Source organism: Callithrix jacchus, chromosome 22, assembly GCF_049354715.1.
Source record: "Callithrix jacchus isolate 240 chromosome 22, calJac240_pri, whole genome shotgun sequence".
Taxonomy (NCBI): Eukaryota; Metazoa; Chordata; class Mammalia; order Primates; family Cebidae; genus Callithrix; species Callithrix jacchus.
Window position 1 is genome coordinate 40,905,663 of NC_133523.1, and position 15,994 is coordinate 40,921,656.

Consider the following 15,994-nt stretch of genomic DNA (forward strand, 5'->3'; position numbering starts at 1 on the left):
TTCAGTTGATGGAGGCTCAATTTCCTGGCTCAGATTGTTAGAGCACACCAGCATTATCTTGCTCCTAGTGTTGAGAGGGTGGGGAAATAGGAGATTAAACTTTGTGGTCTGTTTACTAGAACTGTGATTAGAAGGCTTTAAGATGATTAGGAATAGCTTCCTTGCAGCTTCCTTTCAGTTCCATTTTTATCCTTCACAGCAGTTTATTTGGAAGCCTTGGTTTTATTGAAGAACAGGGCTGTTAGTTTTGATAGGCATATCCTGCAGCCTCTGAGGTTGTTAAAAACTTGAATGACAGAAGATGGATGAATGTGATTTAAGTACAGACGCTCTTCGGTTATTCAGATTATACAACTAACCTTTTAAACTCTAAATATAAAAACTTTTCGACTTTTAACCTTTTAAACTTTAAGTTAAATTAAGAAATCTTTTAAAGGGGAAGCATTGCTTGAATCATTGGTATCTGGTTGCAACAGTGTGTGAAATAGAGGCAGTCAGCCTTCTTTTTTTTTTTTTTTTTTTTTTTTTTCTCGAGATGGAGTCTTGCTCTGTTGCCTAGGCTGGAGTGCAGTGGTGCACTCTGGGCTCACTGCAACCTCCACCTGCTGGGTTTAAGAGATTCTCCCGCCTCAGCCTTCCTAGTAGCCAGGATAACAGGCACCCGCCATCATGCCCGACTAATTTTTCTATTTTGGTAGAAACAGAGTTTCACCGTGTTGGCCAGGCTGGTCTCCAACTCTTGACCTCAGGTGATCCACCCACCTCGACCTCCCAAAGTGCTGGAATTACAGACATGAGCCACCGAGCCAGGCCAGCCCTCTTATTTATTATTTTGAGACAGGGTCTCACTTTGTCACCCAGGCTGGAGTGCAGTGGCATGATCTCAGTTCACTACAGCCTCGACCTCCTGGGCTCAGGTGATCCTCCCACCTCAGTTCCCCAGGTAGCTGGAACTATAAACGCACACTACCACACCAAGCTAATTGTTTTTATATTTTTTTGTAGAGATGGGGTTTCATCACGTTGCCCAGGCTGGTCTCAAACTCCTGAGCTCAAGCCATCTACCCACCTCATTCTCCCAAAGTGCTAAGATTACAGGCATTGGCCACTGCACCCGACCTTAAATTCTTTGTTATACTTCATATAAGTAGAAGAGGCTAGATAGAGAGGCAGTGTAGACTGGTTAAAGTATTTCCTGTGAAGGTATATCATACATCATTAATTGGCTTTTCCTTACTTTTTTAGTAAGAAGTTTTAAGTCAGAGCCTGTTTACTTCAGTCTATAAGGGGAGCAAGCAGCAGCCACTCCCCCAAACCTGGGAGGCTATGCTATCACTTTATGAGGAGTGGGTATCTCACAGTGGGTGGAGACAGGCTTTATGGAGTGCGTGGTTCCTCTCGGGAACCCCAGAATCCATTCACATTATAGCATTCTCCATACTGAGTCAGGTAGCAGGCTGAATGAAGACTGGATTGTAATTGCCTTTGGTCGGTCATTTGAAGTAGCGTTACCCAGCAGCCCAGAAATGGAATGATCTCGCTCCTTCCTTGTGTACATTTTATTCTGATCTTTTCTTTCTTTCTTTCTTTCTTTTTTTCTTGCTACTTGTTTGCACAGGAAGTTCTCAAAGAATCTCAGACTAAACAGGAAGTGATTTTTTTCCTGTGTAAAGGGGTACTAGTAGGACTGAAGATGGGTGGGAGAAGGAGAGGGAATAGGTGGCTTGTGGCCTGGCGGCTCGTTGTTTCCTTCAGTGGATTTTATGTAAAATCCCTAAACACTTTAGGTTTATGGGCTGTGCACACTTCTAAGTAAATCTGCTTTTCTAAATTGGTTTCATCAACTTGAAAATGAAACTGAATTGCTGGAGACACACCTGGGTCTGATTTACCTTGATCCTGTTTGGTCACTTTTCCCTTTTTAGTAGGTATTTTAACAAAAGGCCAACATTTCAAGTGTATTTCTTTGGCTTTAGGAAATGTACCATTTGTTTAGAGTAATTTTTCTCCATTTAAGGTTCAAAATAAAAAGACTGAATCCTTTTGAAGCAGAGGATCTCAGTGTTAATCGTGTTAACGAGCGTAGGCTTTGGAGAAAGACCTTCCTGGATTTGAATCCGAGGGCTGTCACTTAGTAGTTGTGTCATTTAGGCATCGGGTTTAAAAGAAATAATATTTGGCAGGCTGGGCAACATAATGAGACCCCCATATCTCCAGAAAATTTAAAAATTAGCCTGAGTGCATGCCTGTGGTCCCAGCTTCGGGAGGCTGAGGTGGGAAGATTGCTTGAGCCCAGGGGGTTGAGGCTGCAGTGAGCTGTGGCCACGCCACTGCCCTCCAGCCTAAGTAACACAGGGAGATCCTGTATCAAAATGATAATAAAAATAATAATAATATCTGGAACTTACTCTGTGCATAGTAAGTTCTCAAGTGGTTGCTGCTGCTAGTACTTCTTGAAGGTGACTGGGCAAAAAATAGGCAAACAAATACTTTGTCTTGTTAGTTAACTTTACTTTTTCCTAATGTGGACACAACGATGAATTAGCCCCAAGCTAATGTATCAAAGGACAGTCTCACTTGGGGTCATCAGCCCTAGCAGAATGCCTGATCTCGTTTCTAGAGACAGGAAATTACCTGTTTTCCATTTCATCTCTTTAAGAGATTTCAGCCATCTTGGAGTGTGAAACATCTATTATCCTTGTAGGGTGTTTGGAAAACTTCCTGTTTACGCCATTGCATCCCTGGTAGAGGATGTAGATAATCATCGTATTGTTATTTTATTACATAAACATGGCCTGCTTCTTATAAACATCTTTGTTCTAATAATGTGGTCTCATATTCAAGGTGTGACTATGTGGCAGCTTTCTGGCGTCTTATGTGATATTCGGAGGCCAGAAGTTAGAAAACTAGTGAGATGTGCCAAGCAAGTCTTTCTACTCCTTCTTGAAATCTTTCTAGCAGTTTGTCTATCACTGCTTCCCCTCTGGAACCCTTATTGATGTTTCAGTTACATGTTGATACTCACTTTGCTTTTGTGCTTCCTTTGTTTCTTTCCTGGACAGAAACCAAAGCCCAAACCCCGGCCATCCATCACAAAGGCAACCTGGGAGAGTAACTATTTTGGAGTACCCTTAACAACTGTGGTGACTCCAGAGAAGCCGATCCCCATTTTTATTGAAAGGTGTATTGAGTACATCGAAGCCACAGGTAAGAGTGTTGCCTCATGGCAGTTTATACCTTTCGCTCTCCAGGGTGCTTACTGGAGGGCCAGGCCATCCGGAGATTCTGCGATCAGTTGCTGAGTGTGAGATGCTCTTGCAGAAGGAGCTGAGCAGTCACCACAGCTGTCAGACGTGTGGATTCTCCATTTGTGTGCAGTTTTGAGGCTGTTGTTGGGCATTTCTTAGGCCTTGGCCTACAAAGGAGCCATAGGCAGGCAGGGCTACTTGGCAGCTGTGGCTACTTGGGTGTTTTCTCTGTGCTCTGTCACCCACCAAAGCATCAGCACTGTGTCAGTCGCCTGCCCGCCTGTGCTCCCTGCAGGTCTGTGAGCTCCTTGAGGGTATTGCTATCATTGTGTCCTCGGTACTACGGTGGCTACATAATACATTTTGGTTTGGTAAAATGAGTACAGCCCTCAGCATTGATCAGGCACCTAAGACTCATGTATTGTCGGGATTTTTTTCTGAGGTAAGAAAATGATCAGGATGCTTGGGATATCTAATGGTTCTGTAGCTCTTCTGACAACTTGATGCTATGGCAAAGGTGGACTGTCTTGGAAATGGAAAGGGTTTTGCATTGTTCTTGAAATAGTTAAGTTTTACTTGGGTTGAAACTGTTCGCTTTATTCATTTAGAGCTCTCGTGTCCCTTCCAGTTTCTCTAAGGTGGGTTCTTGAGCATTAGGAATTGGGCTCAGGAACACAAGCCCAAACTAATTTGAAACTGAGGTAGGGATGATGGCCTTGCTGTGTGTTCTTTCTGACTCTGATGTTATCCACGATGGTGTTAAGTGTCATGGTGTGGACAGCCTACTGGGCTCTGCTGATAATTTCACCAGCGTCATGTGAGGCTGAGTGACATTGTTCATATTTACTCAGGATATTGCAAATCAGGGAAGATAGCTTTATTCTTTTTTTTTTTCTTTTTTTTTTTTTTGAGATAGAGTCTCGTTCTGTTGCCCAGGCTAGGGTGCTGTGGGGTGATCTCGGCTCACTGCAACCTCTGCCTCAAGGTTCCAGTGATTCTCCCGCCTCAGCCTCCCTAGTAGCTGGGATTACAGGTGCCCACCATCGTGCCCAGCTAATTTTTGTATTTTTAGTACAGATGGGGTTTCACCATCTTGTCCAGGCTGGTCTTGAACTCCTGACCTCAGGTGATCTGTTCGCCTTGGCCTCCCAAAGTGCTGGGATTACAGACGCAAGCCACCATGCCCAGCTGAAGATAGCTTTTAAGTTGAAGCTTACCAAAGACTTTATAGTTATTTCCTAGGTTTTCTCTGTGGCACCCCAGGCTTGAATCTCAATAAGCACTTTGCATAATCCATTACCAATCTACAGCTTTGTTTGGTCCATTCTGTACCCAAAGCTGTTTCTCAGTGTCCATCTTTTTTTTTTTTTTCCTGCTGTAGACACAGGGGTCTCACTTACTGCCCAGGCTAGTCTCAAAACCCTGGCTTCAAATGATCCTCCTCCCTTGGCCTCTTAAAGTCCTGAGATTACAGGCCTGAGCTACCATGCCTGGCTTCAGTGTTCATCTTTTTGACACTGGCTTTATATTAATTTCTTTCTTCATCTCTCTCTGTAAAATGGTTGAAAGTTGCAGGTATGATATGCACCTTTACATACATACATACATACATACATACATACATTTATTAATTAGGCAGAGTCTCTGTCACCCAGGCTGGAGTGCAGTGGCACAATTTCAACTCACTGCAACCTCTGACTCCCAGGTTCAAGCAATCCTCCCACCTCAGCCTCCTGAGGTGTGCACCACCACACCTGGCTAAATTTTTTTTTTTTTAATTAATTTTTTGTATTTTTAGTAGAGATGGGGTTTACGGGCCAGGTGCGGTGGCTCAAGCCTGTAATCCCAGCACTTTGGGAGGCCGAGACGGGTGGATCACGAGGTCAAGAGATCGAGACCATCCTGGCCAACATGGTAAAACCCCATGTCTACTAAAAATACAAAGAATTAGCTGGGCATGGTGGCGCGTGCCTGTAATCCCAGCTACTTGGGAGGCTGAGGCAGGAGAATTGCGGTGAGCCGAGATCGCGCCATTGCACTCCAGCCTGGGTAACAAGAGCGAAACTCCGTCTCAAAAAAAAAAAAGAGAGAGAGATGGGGTTTCCATGTTGCCCAGGCTGGTCTTGAACTCCTGAGCTCAAGCAATCCACACACCTTGGCCTTCCAAAGTGTTGGGATTACAGGCATGAGCCACTGCACCCAGCCTTGGCTTTGTTTTTGTGATCAGTTTCTGGATTTTCACTTCTGGCAGACGCCGCAGGACACCAATGCTGTGTCCTTCTCAGTGTATGCCATCTGGAGGAGTGTGATGTTGATATTTGCCATCCCTGGAGCTGTTCTCTTTGATCACTTGGTAAATCTGGTATCTGCCAGGCTTTTCCACTGTGAAGTTACTCATTTCCCCTTTGTGATTATATGTTTTTTGTGGGGAGATACTTTGAGACTCTCTCAGTAGCAGGTTTGTCCTAGTACTTCCACCCACTAGTTTTGAGCATCCATTGATGATTTCGCGACAGTGATCACCATAGTTCTAACTTGCTCATTCTTCCTGCACTTGTTAGTTAGCATTCTCTTGTCGGACAGGGCTTGTCCTTCCCAAGGGGAGCCTTTCAGTGGTCTCCCTGAGCAATTCACGGCAGTAGCAGCAAGTGCTAGACTGTTCCCCACATGCCATGGGCCTGACCTAACCTTGCTTCTCCAGCTCTTAAACTTTCCACTCAGCGTGATAACTTTTTTACATCCAATGATGAAGTGATACTTCCCCTTGCTGTTGTACTTGTAAATTCTTTCAGCCACAAAGACCTCTTCCATGCGCCCCCAGTCCTCCAGCAGCCATCATCAAGCTGCTGCTTCTCTTAAAGCTCTGTTAGACTGCAACACCGTCCAGCCTGTCCCAGAGCACTTGGAGCTTCAGGGTCATCTCTGACACATCTGATCAAATCCCAAGCCTGTCGGTTCTGCTTTGCCATCTCTTTGCTCTGTCCCCTCCACTTCATCTCTGCTGCCCACCATCACCCACCTCAGTCCATTCTATGGATATGACGATTCATCTGCTGAAAACCCATCCTCGCTTCCTTGCTGCTCACCAGATGCAGGCCACACTCATAACCCTCCTGCCTGGTCTCAAGAACAGCAGGACTGTTGCCATGCATTGTGTCCTGCCTTCCTTTTTTTTTTTTTTTTTTTAAGAGATGGGGTTTCACCGTGTTAGCCAGGATGGTCTCCATCTCCTGACCTCGTGATCCACCCGCCTCGGCCTCCTAAAGTGCTGGGATTACAGGTGTGAGCCACCACACCCAGCCTATCTCCTGCCTTCCTTCCCACCCTTTCTTTTGCCTTCCTTCCCACCCTCTCTGTTTTCCTTCTTTTCTTTCACCCCTTTCTTTCTGTTTTATATTGCTTCAAGTATTAATTTTAAAATAGGTATGTAAGAATACAAACAATATATCAGAAGGATGTGAACCAAGCAGAATTTCTTGGTATTTCTCTGCCTTAGGGCATGTCTCTTGTATGGTTTAAAATTTGTCCCCTCCTCTCTTTGCCTCTGGAACTTATCCTTATTCTTCAAGAGACTCCCACCCCTAGTAGCAGTTTGAATTTAACTGCCCTGGCAGTTCTTCTCAGCCCGATTTCACCTTCCTAAAAACAGGATTCTCTGTTCTCCGTGTCTCCCTAGAGCCCAATACAGCATAGACAGTAATTGACAATGTGGCGTGTGTCTGCAGTCCCAGCTACCCTGGAGGCTGAGGTGGGAGGACTGCTTGAGGCCAAGCATTCAAGGCTGCAAGTGAGCTGCGATCACGCCACTGGAGTGCAGTGGTGCAATCATAGCTGACTTGCAGCCTCACCCTTCTGGCCTCAAGCTTCTTGAATAATTGGGACTACAGGCACATGGCACCATGCCCAGCTAATTTTTGTATTTTTTGTAGAGACAAAGTCTCTGTTGCCCAGGCAGGTCTTGAACGCTTGGCCTTAAGCAGTCCTCCCATCTTGGCCTCCCAACGTGCTAGGATTATAAGCATAAGCCACTGCACCTAGCCAGAGACCCTATCTCTTAAAAAAAAAAGGCCAGGCACAATGGCTCACGAATTGGAGACCAGCCTGGCCAACGTGGTGAAACCCCATTTCTACTAAAAATATAAAAACTGGTTGGGCGTGGTGGCAGGCACCTGTAAGTCCAGCTACTCAGGAGGCTGAGGCAAGAGAATCGCTTAAACCCGGGAGGCGGAGGTTGCAGTGAACCAAGATTGTGCCATTGCTCTCCAGCCTGGGTAACAAGAGTGAAATGCCATCTCAAAAAAAAAAAAAAGTTTGATTGAATTAGTGGTTTTCAGTCTGGACCACCTTAATTCCATTTTTGTCTTCTTAAAAAAAAAATGGCCAGGCATAGTGGCTCATGCCTGTAATTCCAGCACTTTGGGAGGCTGACGTGGATGGATCATTAAGTCAGGAGTTCAAGACCAGCCTGGCCAAGATAGTGAAACCCCGTCTCTACTAAAAATACAAAAATTAGCTGGGCACCGTGACAGGCGCCTGTAATCTCAGCTACTCAGAAGGCTGAAGCAGGAGAATCACTTTAACCTGGGGGACAGAGGTTGCAGTGAGCCAAGATCACGCCACTGCACTCCCGCCTGGACGACAGAGTGAGACTCCATCTCAAAAAAAACAATGACCGTATATTTCCCCTTGTTGGTTTTGTACTTCTATGGAATTTTGGAAGAAAAATTAAACCTGGTATCTGAGGTTAGTGTGTATTGGAGGGATGTCTTTGTGTATCCTTATTTCCTAAGAAAACCTTTTCTCTCTTTTATAAAATTAAAGCAGGTTCATTGTAGAAATTGGACAAATGAAGAGAATCTCAAAGATTCATGATCTGCTACTTGGTAAAAAGTTCTGTTAATGATTTGAGATGTTTCTTACAGTCTTATTTCTCTGCATATACACATACATTTATTTTTACATAATTCAGAGTATAAGATAAGCTAGCATTCAACATTTTTTAAACATAGCCCTCTTAGATGAGGCAGAAGGGGCCAGGCGCAGTGGCTCACACCTGCAATCCCAGCACTTTGGGAGGCTGAGGTGGGTGATCACTTGAGGTCAGCAGTTCCAGACCAGCCTGACCAACATGGTAAAACCCGTCTCTACTAAAAATACAAAAATTAGCCTTGTTTGTCAGGCCTGGTCAAAGTAGTCCAAAGTCAGAAGTCATCGTGTCCCTGTTTTTGTGTCCATTTCCTGTACCTTGGCACTTTAAGGCTTGTCCTGGAAAATAAAACATTGCATCATCACTTGTGAAGGCAGGGCTTGCGAGTTTGCACTGCTGAGGTGAGGGTAGGAAAGAAATCTATGCCGCAGGGCCTTTGGTGCTGCCCACTCACCTGTCTGCACAGCCAGGGCTCAGCCAGCAGGAGTGCAGAAAATGAACGAGACCAAAACTTTGCCATGGAGAGGAGGGTGGCACGGCCATTGATAAATCAGGACTTGAACTATGCCATCACTCTAAAAATGTTTTTTATCTGATTACAGAAGTAATATATGGCTGGGCGTGGTGGCTCACACCTGTAATCCCAGCACTTTGGGAGGGCAAGGCAGGAGTAGCATTCAAGCCCATGAGTTTAAGACCAACCCAGGCAACATGGTGAAACCCTGTCTCTACCAAAAATACAAAAATTAGCCGCACATGGTAGTCCATGCCTGTAGTCCTAGCTACTCCGAGGCTGAGGTGGGAGGATCACTTGTGCCCAGAAGGTTGAGGTTACATGAGCTGAGATCATGCCACTGCACTCCAGCATGGGCGACAGAGTAAGACCCTGTCTCAAAAAAAAAAAAAGTAATATACTTGCTCGTTGTAAAACAAATTAATCGTTATAGATATTTATGACAGAAAATGAAAGTCCTTTGCAATCCTAGCGTCCAAGAGTCATCGCCTTAATACACGTATTGTGCTTCCTGATAATGCTCATCCCCAAAACCCTGGGAAGTCTGAGCGTGGGATCATCTCTGTGCTGCTCCCCAGCCTGTTGTTTGTTTTAGCTGAACATCTGCACCTCGGGCATCACATCTGAATTCCACCTCCAGGCCAATGGCATTTCGGATTTTGATATGAGGAGAGGATGCAAGAGCTAGTATGAGAGGAGGGTCTCTGGAAGTGTGGGAAGAGAAGCCCTGCTTACACAGGTGACACGTGGCAGGTTCCTGTGACTGGTGTCTCCCAGCCCCTTAGTTTGTGAGTGAAGTGCCAACTCCTTCTAAACACAAGAAGGATCATCACTTTCTTCCCTCAGTTAACTGCTCCTGATGTTTTCCAGCTGGGCACTCTGTTGAGACTCCTCCCCCACATTGTCCTGCCTAGGTTAGCTCCTAACATCGGGAGGGAAATTGCTTCTGACTTGCACCTGTTTTCTTTCCTAAGCTTTCTGACCAGTTCATTTACCCTGTTCATATTTCTGAAAATCAGAATGTGGTCAAGAAATGGCCAGAGAGTGGAACAGCTTTTAGATTGATCTGCAGATGCTTTTAGGCGGCCAGCCCAGGGACAGCCTCTGTGCTCGCTGTGTTAATAGGATATTAGACTTTCACTCTCTCAGCTCCGGTTACATGGAAAGGCTGGATGAGGGCATGTCACTGCCACAGCTGCTCTGGGACCTCCACCGAGAATGGGAAGGAGGCGGGGGTTGGGGGAAGCTTAGGAGTCAGACTAACTTTATATTTCTAGCTTGAATGCTTGTTTCCTTCAGTTTTCATCTCTGTGGAAAGTTGGTTGAGGCAATGGAGTCACTGCTCCCTTCTGCAGCAGTGTGGCTCCTAATGGCAGAGTACATTGGCCAAGCTCAATCGAGCTCTCCAGTGCATAGCAGGAAGTAGAATTATTCAGTTCAGTGTACCTCTCTGGAATGGGGTGAGAGGTTACTTTTAGAGCCGGCTCACAGTCCTCCTGAGAATAATTTCTCAGGGTAAAGTACACTGTCTTTACTGCTGATGGTGGTCACAAGACTGAGGTTTTAAATCCTGGGTCTCAGGGCCAGAAGTCAAGCCTTCCTAGGATTCAAGAAATTCAGCAGCAGAGGAACCCCCTGAGGCAGCTTCCAAGTGCCTGTCATGCCTGCCCAGCCGGGACGGTCTCAGCGTCCTGGAGACAGAAGCCTGGGGCCCCACTGACCTTGGCTCTGCTGCGTGTGTTCCCGGCCCCAGCCTCTCCTCAGCTGCACTTGCTAGCCACTTAAATCTAGCTATTTAAACAGCATTCTCTACACATGCTTTCTTTGAATAGTGTGTGAGGCCAAACTTCATTCCGTTTCTGTGATTTTCAGCCTTTGCTTTTGGCAGTGTGAGAGGGGGCAGGACAACAGTGAGGAAATGATTTCCTGGGCCCCAGTCCTTTCTTACTTGGTTTGCTTACTGAGGTGACCCACCCTCCACACCTCTCTCTAGCAAGTGCTGTAGGGGCTGAGAAAAGGAATCGTGCCCAGAGAGAAGCCATTTCACTGGGGCAGAAGGCGCTCGTCTTCTCTCTTGAATTATGACAGAGTCAGACCATTCCACATAGATAACTGACAGGCCACGGTTTGTTAGTGCAGCTGCCTTTCAGTTAGTCCCTCTGGAATGAAGAGTTGCCTGGAGTCAGGGAAGCCCTGGCAGGCGTTGAAAGTCGTAATGCCCAGGTGGCTTGCCCTCATGTTCTCTCAGCCCACTTTCTGTTGCGTACACAATCCTTGAGTGTTGATAGGACCTAGGCCTGGCTCTGGGCACTCCGTCGTATATGATCCCTTAAGAGATGATGTTTTGCTCTGAGAACGTGGGTGTGGTAGGAATCTAGCCCTTGGGAGGAGTCAGGGTACATCTCAGTCTTTTGTGACTGTGGGGAGGACCTCACTGTCACTAAAGTTCAGGGTTAGTCTGGCAGGAAAAAAGGTGGTAGCATTGATAGTCCCTTCCCTGTATAAAATCTTGAAGGAATGAGTGCAGTGGCTCACACCTGTAATCCCAGCACTCTGGGAGGCTAAGGCAGGCAGATCATGAGGTCAAGAGACCAAGACCATCCTAGCCAACATGGTGAAACCCCCTCTCTACTAAAAATACAAAAATTAGCTGAGCTGGCTGGGCGCAGTTGCCCAGGCCTGTAATCCCAGCTCTTTGGGAGGCCGAGATGGGCGGATCACGAGGTCAGGAGATCGAGACCATCCTGGCCAGTGTGGTAAAACCCCATCTCTACTAAAAATACAAAATTAGCTGGGTGTGGTGGTGTATGCCTGTAATCTCAGCTACTTGGGAGGCTGAGGCACGAGAATTGCTTGAACCCAGGGGGCGGAGGTTGTAGTGAGCTGAGATTGTACCATTGCACTCCAGCCTGGCAACAGAGCAAGACTCTGTCTCAAAAATAAATAAATAAATAGCGAGACCCTGTCTCAAAAATACATAATAAATAAATAAAATAAATTAGCTGGGCATGGTGGCACACACCTGTAGTTCCAGCTACTTGGGAGGTTGAGGCAGGAGAATCACTTGAACCCAGGAGGCAGAGGTTGCAGTGAGCTGAGATCATGCCGCTGCACTCCAGCCTAGTGACAGAGCAAGACTCTGCCTCTAAATCAGTAAATAAATAAATAAATAAATAAAACCTTGAGAGGAGTCCCACGTAAAATCTGGTGACAGAACCCAGGCTCCGCCTCTCAGGGCAGCATCTACCTGTCATAGTATTATAGCTGAAGTTCACATTTATTTTCTTTTCCTTACTATTTTTTGTATTTCTTACTGTTTTTCAGAGACAGGGTTACCCTGTCACCCAGGCTGCAGTGCAGTGGTGCAATCACAGCTCACTGCAGCCTTGAACTCCTGGGTTCAAGCGATCCTCCCACCTCAGCCTCCCAAGTAGCTGGGACTACAGATCCATGCCACCACACCTGGCTTGGTTTTGTTTTGTTTTTGTTTTTGAGTGGGGTTTTTCTATGTTGCCCAGGCTGGTCCCTAACTCCTGACCTGAAGCAGTTGTCCCATCTCAGCCTCTCTAATCTCTGGGATTGCAGGCATGAACTGCTAAGCCCAGTTTTACATTTATTTTCAAAAGCCCTTTGCTGGCAGGCCTGCACAGCCCCGCTTTGGGGTATCATTGCCTGCACTCAGGAGACTGTGTAATGTAAGTGGTGCCTTCTTTATTGCACTTCCTTGATGGACACATAATCAGGTCAACTTTGACCTCTTGTCTCTGGTTGAGTGGGGAAATCCCAGAGAGAGGATTACGTGGTTGTAGGAAGACAAACTTCAGATAACTCTTTAATAGCATTAAGCTTAATTCACTTACCATCTTTTTGCGGGGTGGATGGCAGACTTTGTTCATTAAACGAGTATTCATTGACTGTTTTTATTAATTAAGCACCTATGATATTTTAGGCACCATTTTGAACTCAGGTTGCTCCCATGGTATCTGAGAGTGGCGGGGGGGATAGACATAATCACATGAATGCATAATTCATCAGACAAGGAACGTTACTAGATTTTAAAATCATTGGAGAGTAAAATAACACACAGGACCCAGTGTTGGTGAGGATATGGAGCACTTAGAATCCTCACACTGCTGAAGGGAGTGTAAAAGGGCTGAGCCACTTTGGAAAACTCTTTGGCAGTTTATTAAAAAGTTAAACAGATCCTTTTATAGTTCACAAGTGTGATGATGGGGTGTACAGGGAAAAGCTCCAACCCCATTTTTCCTCTGCCCGCACACCACCACAACAATCACCAACACAGAAGACTTCTGTGGCAAAATGTGTGCGGTGCTTTCCCCACACACCAGGCAGCAAAGACCAGTTGGGTGTCCTCCAGTTCAATTCCAATACCATCTAACTGGAGAGAGTATCAGATCCCGCAGGTTGGGGGCCAGTCCCCAAGACTCCCCTCCACACTCTCAGAGACCAACTGCAAGTACAGGCCTCTGGAACTTCTGAGTGATCAGCTTCAAGCTGGGGTTCCCATGACCCCCTGTTTGGGTTCAGTTAATTTCTGTAGCAGCTCACAGCACTTAGGGAAACATTTGCTTATGTTTTCTGATTTATTGTAAAGAATATTACATGGGAGACAGATGAAGAGACATGTAGGGTGAGGTACAGGGGAAGATGGTGGAGCTCCCTTACCCTCTCTGGGCACACCACTCTCCGGGAACCTCCAGTGAGTTGTCTGGAAGCTCTCTGAACCCTGTCCTCTTGCATCATGTTCCCTCCCCCAGGGTAGAGAGTGGGACCCTTTCAGGGGAGGGTCTTAAGACTCACAATTGGAAAGGTGGGGGAAGATTAGAGTCCTGCCTTGTGGCAGGTGAAAGGAGGACGGGAGAGACTGTTTCCCGATTCCTGCCCTCTGGGACCTAACAGCCCAATGTTATAATAAAAGACTGTAACAAGGGCGATGGGAGTTAAGAACCAGGAACTGTGGACAAAAAACTATATAGCATAATACCACGTTGGGTTTCCATGCTCATGTGTGAGATGTGCCTCTCTCAAACCTTGTTCTGGCACATTATCTTAGATGAAAGAAAAACAAAAGCTAAACATACACTTACCATTCCATTTCTAGGTATTTGCCCAAGAAAAATGAAAGCATATGTTCACACAAAGGCTTGTACTCAGCTGTTTCTAGCAGTTTTGTTCATGAGAGCCCCAAACTAGAAGCCACCCAAATGTCCATTCACCGGCAGGTGAACAGACCAGTAGGTCCATCCATCTGATAGAATACTACTCAGTCATTGAAAGGAATAAGTCCCGCTGTGTGTAACAACAGTGGGATCTCAAAACTATGCTACTGAGAGTGATAGAAGCCAGACACACAAGACCGTGAATGAACTGCGGTTCCCTTTCTAGAAAGCTCTGGAAGATGCACACTAATCTAGTAATGTGAAGCCGACCAGTGGTGACCTGCTGGGATAGCAAGAAGAATCTATTGCAAAGAGACAATAGAAAACTTTGGGGGGTGGTGGAAGTATTCCATATTTTAATTGTAATTATTTCACTCCTAGATTATGTATTTCAAAATTATCAGATTGTATATTTTAAATAGATACAGTTTACTGTATATAAATCATACCTCAATAAAGTTGATTTTTAAAACCTAAAAAAAAGTCATTGGGGAACAGTTTTGAAGAAACTTGCTGTTTATATAATTTCAGAATATCATCTGGCACATTAGTTACTAGTTACAAAGGGGGACCATACCTTTTTAATGCAAAAATCTGGGTGTTACCACCTTACGAAAGTAGTCACACTCAGCATCTCTACCAGCTCAGCCCAGCATTGTGTTGTGCCTCCTGGCCAAAAATATTTAACCCAAATCTTATCAGGAAGAAGCAATCAGACAAATCCAGAATATGATACATTTATAAGACAAGTGGCCTGAACTCAACAACAAAATTTAGGGTCGTGAAAAAGAAGAGTTGGGGGTCTAATGTGACTTCTCCATTTATACCATAAACTTAGTTTCCACTAGCCTAGGCAGGTGTTCAACCCTTACGAGCTGTGGAGTCAGCTGACACCCTGCCTTTCCCATGCAGAAATAGCTGGCCACAGACAAGACACCTAAACTGTCTAAGCCTCATTTTTCTGTTCCTTCAAATTGGAAAGTAAAATAACAGTTCTTTCAAAGGGAGTTTTTGACAGTTAAGTCCTGTTTGTAATGTTCTTGGAGTACTGCCTGGCACATAGCGATCACCCAGTCAACGTTAGCCATTATTTTGGTGGCTCCTGTCACTGACTTGCTGTGGAGGTGGAAATCCCAATGGGACATTTCCCCAAAACAGTCACGCATGAGACTGGGCAGTGTCTGTAGCCAGTTTTGTCATCTCTCCTTGAAGTGTAGCACACACTAAGAAAAGCACACCCATCAGGACACTGGTTGCGTAGGTCAGGAAACAGGAGATGACCACCCCCCGAAAGCCCCTCACCATTTTACCCCGCAACAGTATTCTGCATCTGGTGGTATGGAATACTTTGCCCGCTTTTCTATTTTAAAAATGAGGTCATACCAAGTGTACATTTTTGTACCTGGCTTCTTTCACTCAACATTATGTTTATGAGATTCAGCTGCACAGTTAAATCCATAAATTCATCCAGGGTTGTGTGTGATTGTAGATGGTTCGTTCTCATTGCTGTGTAGACTTTCATCCTGTGACTGTTCCACAGTTTCTTTCTTTCTTCCACTCCTGGACATTTGGGTACTTTCCAGTTTGGGGCGGTTATGAATAGTGCTGCTGTGAACATTCTTGTACATGAATTTTGGTGTATGTATGTGTGTACCTACATTGGTATGTCTACCTAGAAGGGAGACAGTATTGACTAATTCATTTTAGTGTGTTGGACACAATGATTTAAATGATGTCTCCAAGCACATAGCAGTCCCTGAAGGGGTAATCTCTGAGGCTGATGGCAGAGGCAGTCAGGGGATCTCTCTGTGCTACTGAGCCTGTGGCTGTGTGTTTTTGTATCTTCGGGGCTAAAGGAGTGATTCTGGTAGGGTGAGTGTGGGTTCCCCAAAGCTGTCACCACATTCTTGCCCCAGCTGGATCGTTCCCATCTACCGAGGCCTGGCTGGCCCTCTGTTGCCTCGCTGTGGCTCTCTCTGTGGTTTTTGCACTGAGATTGTGGTTAGCACACATCTTGATGACCCCATGGGTTTTACCTGCCATGCCATCATAGGACAGTGCTCTCTGATGAAATGCTGGCCTTTGTGGCATAGGTAAGTAGGTGTCAACAAGAACACCTAGCGGT

General features: G+C 45.6%; 1 protein-coding gene across 3 annotated transcripts in view; it reads left to right on the top strand.

The window, feature by feature from the left end:
- The window catches only part of ARHGAP35 (Rho GTPase activating protein 35), a 135,255-nt gene that overhangs the window by 72,022 nt on the left and 47,239 nt on the right, over positions 1–15,994 (top strand). For all 3 annotated transcript variants that reach the window (XM_054250105.2, XM_008988276.5, XM_078360212.1), the window contains one exon: positions 3,063–3,207. In XM_054250105.2, the coding sequence (XP_054106080.2) occupies positions 3,063–3,207 (145 nt within the window). The remainder of the gene's footprint in view (positions 1–3,062; positions 3,208–15,994) is intronic.